The 12640-nt window shown below is 27.6% G+C and overlaps 1 protein-coding gene across 3 annotated transcripts in view; it reads right to left on the bottom strand.

Annotated features, from left to right (window-relative positions):
* The window catches only part of LOC122857648 (E3 ubiquitin-protein ligase Rnf220-like), a 57221-nt gene that overhangs the window by 42414 nt on the left and 2167 nt on the right, over positions 1-12640 (bottom strand). The window contains exons 2-4 of one of the 3 annotated variants that reach the window (XM_044159917.1): positions 12457-12570; positions 11848-12358; positions 309-446 (exon numbers count right to left, since the gene is read on the bottom strand). In XM_044159917.1, coding sequence (XP_044015852.1) covers positions 309-446; positions 11848-12358; positions 12457-12570 — 763 coding nt within the window. The remainder of the gene's footprint in view (positions 1-308; positions 447-11847; positions 12359-12456; positions 12571-12640) is intronic. The other 2 variants (XM_044159918.1, XM_044159919.1) reach the window with 2 other exon arrangements.

Genomic DNA, 12640 nt, shown 5'->3' on the forward strand with positions numbered 1-12640 from the left:
ACTTTTATTTTTGATTGAATGCATTAAATCATTTTAATTCGTAAAATTCAGAACATACATAATAGTCTCGAATAATTCGATTCGATTCAAAGACTATTCGCACACTCCTAATAATATTATTATATTTATAAATATATTTCATAAAGTTGTTTTTTAACATAAATATGAGCTGCAGTGAAAAGTCCCAATGCAAGTTTCGTCGACAGTTGAGGGAAAATATATGATAGAAAAAAATACATAAAATAATGATTAAAATAAAATAGAAAAATATAGAAGAGATAATGAAGATGGCTCATTTGTTTGCCTACCTTGGTCGAAAACAAGGCAACGAGTGGTCTTGGCAGCGAGTCCCGGGGGCAGTGCGAACCTGTAGGCCGGGCCCAGTGACAGTCCCAGCCCCAGACCAAGCGCCTCCGCGCCGCATCGGCCCCCGAATACAGGCCCCACTAGAATCACCCACATAATAAAGTCATCAGTCATTGTCATTTTGTTTTTAAAAATTATAAAATTAACTTAATTAAATTATTGTTTACATTTAAAAAATAATAAAAATATCCAAAACTTCATCTAATATATCTTCAAAGAAATTAGCGAGATAATTTGGTATATCATTAGCTATACATCTTTTTATTCATAATCTTGAAGATAGAAAAAATATCAAAAAAAAATATATTATACATGAAATTTAAAATGCGTCTGTATTACACCCACCACTGAGCAAAGTACAGATACTATTAAATTGCGTCTTTGAGAATTAGATGAAGAGCATTGGCCGGAATAAAGAAAAAAAAAAAAAAATGTTAAAAGATGAAAATTATAAAAAAGAAGATGAAGGAAATAAAATATTTAAAATAAAAATAAAAAATACATTACAGCATACATAGCTGTTTAAGAAGCAAGTAGGGTAAAAAAAAAAAATTAGACAAGAGTGTGAGTAGATATTCACTCACGGTCTTTGAGCAAGGTACCTCAATATTTATGTATATAAATGCTGATTAAGACACCCGATACAATTTGGCGGTAAAAAAGAAAAAAAAAACCCTCAAAATGCAAAGCAAAAAAAAAAGTCAACCCCTTGGATATTATTTTTTTTTTTTTTTCAAATTATATATATTCAGTGTGTTGGACTTCAAGTACTTTTTTCAAATTCACAAGTGTTATGAATTTAAAATTGACAATTATATTTTGTAAATATAAACTCGTATGTTTTGTAAAATTCAATTCAATTGAAAATAAAAAAATGAGTAATGTTAAAAATAAATCAAAAAAAAAAAATGTAAAAGCACAAAGCGAATAATTTTGTACATCTTGAGAAGATTGTCATGTATCGTACAAGGTAGTAGATATACCGTGCAATCGAATGAAAAATAGGGACACACGAGACTGGCAGCTGACAGTTGATCCTGTGATCTTAATCTCGGCAGTTTCTTCGCTCAAGGGTCCAACACTTGGATAAAAAATATAAAAAAAAAAAAACGGTAACTATCAGAGAGACACACATACACATGTGTGCACACAAGATAAAAATAAAAAAAAAATATAAAAGAAAACACGAAAAGAGTTTGGTCAAAGTAAAAGAATAAAATAAATCAAGAATAAAAATTGCAGGGGAATCCGTCGGTTCGGTGATGCTGTAGGCATCGAGGGATTTTGCTTCGCGGTCAACTCTCAATGTATATCATGAAAAGACACCCTGAATTATTCATACGCGAATCTTTGATTCGACTTTGACTTTTGTTGTGTGTTCACGTTCTCCTTATATATATATTTTTTTAAACTTATTTTTTACATTTTTTGTATTCTTATTTGGAAAACTTCTTACCACACCCAATTTTTTTTTTTTTTTTTACAAATATTTAGCTTTTTTTTTTTGTGCTTAAAATTTGATTTGATAAATGATTTTGTGGTTTTTATATTGTGGTGATTAATTTATATTTGAGAAAAATTAAATACGCAATTTATTAAGATGATCAGTCAAGCATTATATCGTGTAAATAAGTTGCCACAGTAGATTGGGTTGCAGTCGAGTTTTATAGACGGCTCGGTACATGTCGTGAGAGTTTCTCTGTGTCATTTAATACTGAAGATTAAAATGATACAATACATAGCAGACATTGTCATCGTACTTTATATATAATAATAATAATAATAATAAAAATTATCAAGAACAACAAGGACTCTATACAGGACGAAAAAAAAAAAACAAAATTCTATATGCGGCTATATAGTCGTGAGAAATTGTGATACAATATTTCAAAAAAATTGTAAATACAAAGGAAATTGTTAATAAAAAAAAATAAATAAACAATAGTTTATAATATTTTTGCAAAATTATTCACATTAAAAATTAAAAAAAGGCTTGAAAAGATAAAATTGCCATTGAAATACTAAAAAAGTAAAAAATTTATTTAAAACGAAATAACCATATTTAAAAATGAAAAAAAAATATTTTTTAAAATATTTATTGTTAAATTAAATTAGGGTAATTTTAATAATTAAAATTAAAAATTAATTCATCACTATTGATCAATGAAAAAGTGATGATCAAATTTTACTTGAACACCATATATTTCTCAGGATGTTCAAATTTCATTGGTGGTTGATATTTCATACAGAGAAGTTTGTGTAACGGGGTTTCGCCCTCCCATAATTTCCCATCTACCAATATATAAATATACATGTATCTATCACCTACATATTGTTTGAATTATTTCAAAGTATATATACCCTTGAACGAGTGTGGTTTCGCGTCCGGGTCCTATCTCTCTCGCGCTCACCCACATTGCATCACCACCAGAATTAAGGGTTTCACATGAATTGCTTTAATGCACATTAAAGTTATACATACATATACCTCAAATTTTTAAAAAAAAACAACAACAACATGTCCTTGAATTAAACAATAATAAAAATTTTTTAAAAACAATTAATAATTGCGCATTTATCGAGTGAAAAAAAACGAACATTAAAAAATTCAAGAATTGAAAATTCCTGGTGGCAAACGATTAAGACTTAAAAACACAAGAGATACCATAGAATGTAATATGTATAAAACATTAAATGAATGTCCTCATTGTCTTTGTACATTGCTATCTTTTTGCCACAGCGTGAGAAAACTTAACACACGATAATTCGCACCATTCAACAATTTAATATATTATTTATTCAAAATGGTTTTTTTTTTTGTTTATATTTTACATTTTATATATAATTATAAAGTAATATATATGTATTTTTTAATGTCGCAATATTGAATACAAGTTATTGTTGTTGTTTTGTAATTTTAATTTCTAATTTTTATATATTTTTTTTATATTTTAATTGAGATGAATTTCAAGTTGCATGAAAGGGTTAAGTTACGTTTTGGTTAAAGTGGTATAAGCTTATGCCAAACCAGTCATTGAGACTTATACCGATTATTCGAAGGAGGATTACATCTGGTATTACGTACAAAACAAAACACAATTTTCATCCACCTTTTGGGTTCAACGATAAGCTCAATTTGTTACAAGTCAACACACAATAAAAAAAATTTAATTTTTGTTTTTTTCTTTGTTAAGTAAATTGATTAATTAATTTTAATATAAAAAAAAATTATTATTTATAAAATTATTTAATAATTCATTTAATTTTTAAAGATAATTATTATTATTTATTTCTTGTTTAATCAGATTGATTAATAGTACAGTGGATAATGCATAAATAAAAATTTTTTACTAGTGATTTTTTGTGTTTATTTTTCTTTCGATTATTTTTTCTCTAACGAGCCATCCCATCCTGAATACTTAACTCGGAAAGCGACCCCTCGTGTCTGAAGAATCTCCAAGAGGGTTGAGCTTTTTTTTTTTTCTAATTAATTTAACCAACCACTGCCATGAGCTTTTCTATTTTTCACTTGACTCTATTGATCAAGAATACTAATAACATAATTTTTTATTTATCTAAATTTTATTTTAAAAAAAAATATATATTAAATTTAAATTTTTCAAATAATTAGTATTATTATATTGAAATAAAAAAAAAGGGGAAAATATATATCATTATTTAATTGAAGTTGGTAATCTTCTAAAACGGGCCGATCGGTTTTTTAAGAGTTGTGGGTATGCGTGAGCTGAATTAAATATTTCGAGGTAAGTCTTTGATGGAGGTGTGGAATCGTTTATTATTACATTGGCAGAGGGTAGACAGGGTGATCTTAAAAATAAAGAATATAAAAAAAAAAAAGTAGTTATATGTAGAAAAAAAAAATGAGATAGACCATCAGTTAAAATGTGAGGTGGAGAATAAAGAGAAAAAAAATATATATAGGTATAATATTTATATGGCTTTCAATATGGCAATATATGTATATGGCATTGTGGTGAGGTGGTGAATTTTCAAGATGCATTATTCATAGGATATGGAGAAGATACGATATGATCCAATATGGGACCATAACCTCATATACTTTCCTTACATGTAAGCTGCTCAAAATTGACGATCAAATTTTTACGTAATTTGGAATTATAAAACGAGCTTTTTTTTATTTATTTATTCACAAAAAAATGAGATAGAAAAAAATTAAAATATAAGCTTTAAAATAGTTGTAAATAAGGCTTAAAATCTACAGGTAAAAATTTTTTTTTTCTATTAAAAAAGCAAATAGAAAATTAATAACAAATAATTTTGTGAAAAATGTATCATGTTTATTTGAAAGATTGAAAAATTTGATTTCAATTCGACATATTGATGTATGTGTATGGGTTTATGTATCGTGCAGTATTTGCAAATGCAAGTATCAAAAAAATAAAAAAAAATAAACTACGGTTATATACAGAATTGAATATTATGGCCAACGTATTAACACACAATGAAATACTTTTGTTTTTGCGTTACGTTCAGTTATTCGTTTCTTCTTTGCCCAAAAACCGCCCTCAGTCCATCTCATTTTTTTTTTTACACATTTTATTTTTTTTTCTACCACAGCCTACCCGGGTGATCCACTAAAATGTTTTTTTTTTTCCCCTTAAATTTTTGCATCCTGCAGATGTTCATAATCTCCGATTCGCCAAAAAAAAAAAAAGTCACTTTTTCCCCCCACACATACAAAAAAAAGGTGAAAAAAAAAAAATGTATGTATAGTCAATCGATTGGATTTATCTCCCTATTTACGATGAACTCAAATGGTTTTTTAAAAAAACGAGAGTATCGAGTTTACTAAAAAATGTATATAATTTTTTTTTTGTTTTTATATGTATTGAAGAGTGTTTGTGTAACAGCAGTTGCACTAAAAGTCAACTGTATGTACCGCAAAACAGTCCCATTGTGTGCGAATGTCTTGATAAATTACCGAATAATTGTTTTAAAAAAAAAAAAAGAATATAATCACAAAATAAAAATAAAACAAGAAGAATAGAATATAATCGACAGAAAAAAGAACAAAAAAAAAAGGGGTAGCCTTGCATTGACTGCATATGTTAACAAAATACCAAAAAACTTGAATACATTTTTTTATATATATTTTTCCTCTTCTTCTTCGTATGAATGTTATTTTGTTTTTTTTTTTTTTATTTCTCACAAACGGGCGCAAATTTTACGAGAGTTAAATCAAAAGAAAAAAAAAAAGCAATATAAAGGGATCTAAACTTTCATGGTTTGTGGAAACATCAGAGGTGGATAGTTGGATACAAAGTTGGATACGAAAAGATATATATAAAATACATTGACGATGGGCGCGAAAAATCACGTCGAAATAATTCGTGAGACACAAAGGCATCGTGACACTGACAGAGGGCCAAGAGTTGGATAATTTATTGATTTGATCGCAAACTTGACCATCACAAAAAAATAAAGTAAAATGAATAAATAAATTTAACAAAAAATAAAATACTCTGCACAAATAAAAACAAGAAATTTCAAATGAAAAAAAAAAAAATCAAAGATTTAATTATGACGTATATTTAAACTAAAATGTGTACGGGTTAAATTTATTTTAACACTTGTCGCACGTGACCAGCTGAATGAATGAGAAAATACAATTAACAAGATTAAAAAATATATTCTAATTGATTAATTTAAAGGGTGATGAGATTAAGAGAAAACGAAATGAGGATACAAAAAGGTACGATGTTTTTATGTCAAAGAGTTGCCAGATAATTTGTAATAAAAATAAAATACATTTAAAAAAAGTAAAATCAAATAGTATAAATTAAAACGAAAAAAAAAAATGTTATTTCATGTGTCAAAAAAAAAAATAAAATAAATATATTTAAAAAATAAATTAAAATATATATTTGAAAAAAAAAATAAATAAAACAAGACAAATATATAAATGAAAAAATAAAATAAATTTAGACAGTGATAAATGTTAAACCATGTATAAAATCGTTCTTATTCTTTACTCAGTGATTTCAGTTAATTGTCGTGAGTCTCATTTTTCACTCAACACTTTTGTAATATCCTCGTGGGCGAGAGGGAGAGAAAGAGGGAGAGAGAGTGTCTTCAAGTTTTGGTGCTCATCGTAAATAACATTTTCAAGCGCCATAATCACTATAGTACAAGTCACTTACAACCGTAACTATAACATCGCAGTAGCAAAAGTATTTGTACAAAAATTGAGGGGGCCAAAATAAAAAGGGCTAAAGCTATGTACAAGAAAAAGATGTGTCTCACTTTGTGTGTCAAATAAAGAAAATGACTTAAAAATTTAAGCTTGCTGCAGTAAGGAGAGACTTTAAGTTTGTCAAAAAAAAAAAGAGAGGGGTAAATTTTATACAGCCAAGTATTCTTAGACAATGTATTTTGTAAATAGCCCAGGTTAACGACATCCGGAATTAACAGCCCAGCTCATCCTCACCATTGAGGATTACTCAAAAGAGTTTTTCTTTATTTTTTTTTTTGAAACATACTACGTGATATGTAGTAACAGTGTGTTTTAACAATACATCTTTTTTATAAATACATACAGTTATTACATAACCATATGTCCAACAAGTCAAATTTGTTGTTTTTTTTATTTTTATTTTTTTGATACAAGGCCATTTAGAAAATTGGAATATCAGTGTATACTTGTGATAAATCCCAAGATGAAATGTCCACTTGGTTAGCCTTATGGCCTGTCACCCTTGGTCATATATACTTACAAAAAAAAGCGAAAATGATGAAAACAGACATGTTAAAAAGGGCGAAAAAAAAATAATACAAACATTGCCCCATAGACGAAATTACGGCTTACAATGGTATTATAGTTTTATCGTGTTTGCAAAAAAAAAAAAACGACAAAAAATAAACCTAATAAAAGGACAATCGTTTAAGTGTTCCCATCAAGGATAAAAAAAAAAAAAATGTATATATATATATTATTTGAAATGCATTATTTATGTCTCATATAAAAAATCCACAGTTTTTCAAAAACATTGGTAGTTTTTTCTTTGAAAAATTTATAATTATCGGTGGTGAAATTTTCGAGAATTTCCTGTTTATATATGTAGATGTTTTAACCGCAGTTATTACTGAACAAAATGTTTGACGAGAATGAGTATATATATAGATATAAATAAACATGATTTCACATCTAGCGGTCAACTCAAATACATTTTGGTTTGTTGTTGTTGTAACACGCGCTTGGTTTTACGCGCCTACCTCTGATGGTGACAGTTCAATTCAAACTTTAGTGTTTGGCGGTTTGAAATGTTAACCGCAAAACCGCATTCGTGATTTCTCTGTTTCCTCCGCTGTCTGCATGATTTTTTAAATATTTATTTGCAACAAAATGACTTTGAGAATTTACAAAAAAATGAGTTGAATTTTTTAACTCAAATTAAACTGCTAAAGATTTTCATTTAGAATGATATATATTTGAAGAATATAAAAGATGAAAATGTCATTGAAAAATTAATGACCCTTGTGTGAATTTAAAAAAATAATTTGATACAGTTGATAGATAGTCAAATCACGAAGGACACATCAGGCAAAAGAAAAAGTAAAAGGGGTTAAACAATATTGTCTGTAGAATTTATATACATATAGATATGCAAGCACGTTTCACGCTGACAATCGTTCATACCTATACAAATTGAAAATAGGGAATGAGATTTGCCAATTTGCCATTTGCAAAGCGTTATGTAGGTGGTTACCGGTACGTATTCTAAATTGTCCAGCAGCAGCACATACTCAAATTGCCAACAACAATAACAGCACAAGAGAGAAAGAGAAGCCAGCAGTTTTCAACCACAACAACCCAAGTGTAAATGTGAATATACATATATATAATTTTGATACAAATGAGAGAGAATATCGCGAGAAAGCAAATATGTTAGCGGCCAGCAGCTTTATGTACCTCGATGTTGGCTGATGTGCGGTTTGAAGAGATTAATATTCGCATGAGGTGTACAAGTTTCTCTCTTGCCACTTGCGATTTTCAACCCATTCTCTCGTATTCTCTCTCTCTCACATACAAATTCATATATTATATTCATATATACACTTGATTTTGCTTGCGACTACCTAAACTCAACAAGCACATTTTGACCATTTAGTAATTTCTGTCACGAGTCAAGCGTAACCGTCGTCGTTTAGCCTCTCTCATACGACAATTTTCATAGAGACATGTTGACACATGTATGTCCTCATATAATATATATTTTTATTTTCAAAAAAAAAAATTATTTTATAATTATTTAAACGTATATATTGTAAAAATATAAATAAATATATATTTTTTTTTTCTATTTTTTATTGTGAGAAAGTTGGATGACTTTGACAGACACCAAGGGGTTCAACTTGAAAAATTTATATATTCAATTCAACTCGACACATTTAGATATAAACACGTCATTTAAATTATATTTTTTTATATGAAAAATAAATAAATATAGCATGTAGTATATATATTTAGATTTTAGAATGATATTGTTATTAAGAAAACTCCACCCTGTGTGTTGTTGTATTTATTTATACACATTTTATACCACGCCCATAAAGTTTAACAATTTTGATGAAGAGGTAAATACAAGATTGGGATAGGTACATTGGTCGTTGAGATTTTTATATATACACATAGAAATTGTAACAGTTACGATTGCCAAGAAAATTGAGGGGTTGATACTGAATATTTCTAGGAGGCGGAGCTTCAACTATTTCTAGCCACTTGTATACATTGAAAATATATATTTTTTCTTGAGTTTATATTTGCGTTTAATGTCTGAGAATTTAAAAAAAAATAAAAATAGTATATAGATGTTAAAAAAAAATATGAAAATTCACTCTGACAATGTATGGATTCTCCGGAGCTTTTTCTTTTTTTTTATTCGTTTCATGTTCACGATGATGGTTGGAGAAAGGGTAGTTAAGTATGAAAAAAAAAAAAGTATGTGTTTTGTTCAAGTGGAAAAGTGTATGTACGTGGTTATCAATGTTTCAAGACAATCTTCGTACATGCGCTAAAACTGTGCTCCGCCCCAGGAGTTTCTCAATGTTCTTCGGGTCACATTTATAGGTGGAGACTTGACGCAAACTTGTTTTTCACCTTGCGCGAAATAATTTTTATTTTTCAATTTTTTTTTAAAATCCACCAATTTTTTTATGAATATTTAATACTGCAGAATGAACATTGTAAAAAAAATTCGATAATATATTTAAAATTGACAACGACATTAAATATTTTTTGACATAAAAATTAACAAGGTATTTATGAGAAATAATATCATTCATTTATTTGTCAAATATCAAATCAAATTATGAAATTATTTAAAAATTATAATATCAAAAAAAAATATATATAAGTTGTGTTTTTCTGATGCGGTAATTTAAACGAAAGCTCGTTAGCGTTTTGTTATGATAACGAGTGTCACATTACCTTTCGGAAAACAGTTTTAATAGCATTATATTATTTTCATTTAAAAAAAAATAAATTATATATATTATTTCACGATAATTATTTAGATGATATAATTAAAATTATTTTTTATTATCAATATGTATATATGAGCATAACATTTTGTGTGTATATGTTTATTAAGGGGGTTAAATAACGAAAGGGAGAAATTGGTCATGAGTGAGTAGTATGTTCACGTACGCAAAATCAGTGTGCATATATATATATATGAAAATTATTGTGATTCTGAAACGTGGACACATCGAAATGTAACGCTTGGCGGGTATCTGTCATGTGGTGGAAAAGCACTTAGCCTCATTTGTATTCTTAGGGTGATATTACGTTTGCTAACAGCACAGACAAACGTTCAGTCTCGCCATCATTAATTTATAAAAAATAAAAATTAGATTTTTTAATTTAATATTGATTTGAAAATGATTTTATTATATGACTATTTAAAAAGTTAAATAGTCAAATTATGCTTTTGAATATAATTTAAAAAATTATTTTATGAATTTTTTTTTCAAATAATTAATTAATGATTATATATTTGTAATAAAAAAAAATTATATTGAATGGTATATTTTTTAATTTAAACGTTTATTTGAAAGGATGGTTTTTTTTTTTATTGAAGGGTTAAATAGTGGCAATTAAAATAGTCAAAGGATTTTAAATATAATTTAAAATATATATTAAAAATTATTTAAAACCATTTAACCCTTTGAGAAAAAATATTTGATATAATCTAAATAAATCAATAATTAATCAAGCTTTTTTTTAGTCATACAAATAATTCAATAATTACAACTATAAATAAACAAAATAAAAATAATTAATTATCAATTTTTAGATATAATAAACAACTCTCAAAACGTTCATGTATTTTTTTCCCAATAAAAAAAAAACATTACTAATAAAAAAAAAAATGTTTAATTATCAAAAACTGATTTATTATGTTACGTTAAATTTTTGAATAAAAAAAAATTAAAATTTCAGTATATTTAATGGGTTTAATTAATGCCCGAGGTATAAATATGTTAAACATAATGACAGCTTGCTAATCAACACGTCATGAAAAGAGATGTGTAGTATATATAGTTATCATATCAACAAAACCAAACAGCCCGACATAAACATCATGAAAAAGAGTTCATATAAAAATAATAAAATAAAATAATATTAATTCATGTGTATATATCTCATTGAATATTATCAAACTGATTGAGAGTATTATATTACTATTACAGTAATAATGGTATGAGTATTGTTTATAACTGTTATCAATTCTCTGACAAATATCAGTATTACCAGAGGTCATTTAGCAACACACACACAACCAAGTCGAATCACTGTTTTGCCGTAAATTATGTTAACTCAAAATTCAACCGGTAAATTGAGAGCAATGAGATTATTTCTATAATTTTCTTTTTTAATTTCGATTTCTCTATGACTATTAACGTGTGTATCCCTTTCTCTGCGTGGACCATTATATATTTATTTATTTGAATATATACATATGGTTTAACTCGACACGTTTCATTTTGACATAATATTACCGTACGTTTCACCACGAAGCATGAAATATTGGTTAGTATATATCGTTGCTCAAAATACTACCCTCATTCCGCATTGTCGAAAAATATAAAATACTAAAATAAAATATAAATTTACTAAATATAATATTTTTAATTGTAGAAAATAATTTTTTAATAAAGAAAAATGTTTAAAATGTTCTGTTTTTTTTTCGAATGGAAAATTAAAATTAAATTAGCTGAAAAAATATTGAAGAATAAAAAAAAACATGTGTTGTTAGGGGTCGGATTTTATCTCTTTGTGGTGTAGCAGATTTAAAAATAAAACTGACCACAAAGAATGGATGTACAAAAGTATTAAAAATAAAATTTAAAAAATATCATATATATATTTTTTTGTTCATCAGCTAATGATAATTTAAAATTGAACAAAAAAAAAATTTAGATAATATTAAAACTCACGTCTGTAAGGTCGTCCTTCTTCTGGTGTTGAACGTTCCGTATTTTCTGATCCAGGTGTTGCATTTGTATCACGATCATCATCATCAGGACTTTGTCCTCTATTTGATGGACAAGTTGAACCAGGTGCATTACCAAGTGGTGATCTACTAGCTGAACCAGCTGGACTTTGTGGTGCAATATTATTATCTTGTCCAGTTGATGTTGTTAAATTATTATTTTGTGTTATTCCACCACCAGATGATGGTAATGATGGTGAAAATATATTAGACATACTTGACAAGGAACTTATACTTGCTAAACCAGATGATACACTTGTATTACCAGTTTCAACTTTTAAACATTTACTTGGTGGTGCAAATGCTGATGGACCAAGTGGTCTAAACGCACCAAATGGTGAACGTGGATCAAGTGGATGAAGAAATTGGTGTGGTAAATGTAGCATATGATGAAGACCGTAGCCCAATGATGCTGCTGTACTAAATGGTACCTGAAGATCCTTTGAATCTGTCACCTTTTATAAAATTATATTTAATATTATTACCATTATCAAGCAAAAGAAAATTAATTTTTTAAAATAATAAATAATAGGAACTAAGGAATGCCACTAACTTGTGGATTGAAGGGTCTCTGCATTCTCAGGGCATCGGGGAGTCCCCCAGCCTGTGAAAATACAACCAAGGACGATGGTGGAAGGTGATTCGGCACGTATGTCGAATTGTCCATCTAAAACAGACCGGCAATTTCCTCTTTTTTTTTTTTTGCTATTTCAACTAAATTATCTCCTCTTTAAATT

The sequence above is a fragment of the Aphidius gifuensis genome, linkage group LG5 (assembly GCF_014905175.1).
Source record: "Aphidius gifuensis isolate YNYX2018 linkage group LG5, ASM1490517v1, whole genome shotgun sequence".
Lineage (NCBI taxonomy): Eukaryota > Metazoa > Arthropoda > Insecta > Hymenoptera > Braconidae > Aphidius > Aphidius gifuensis.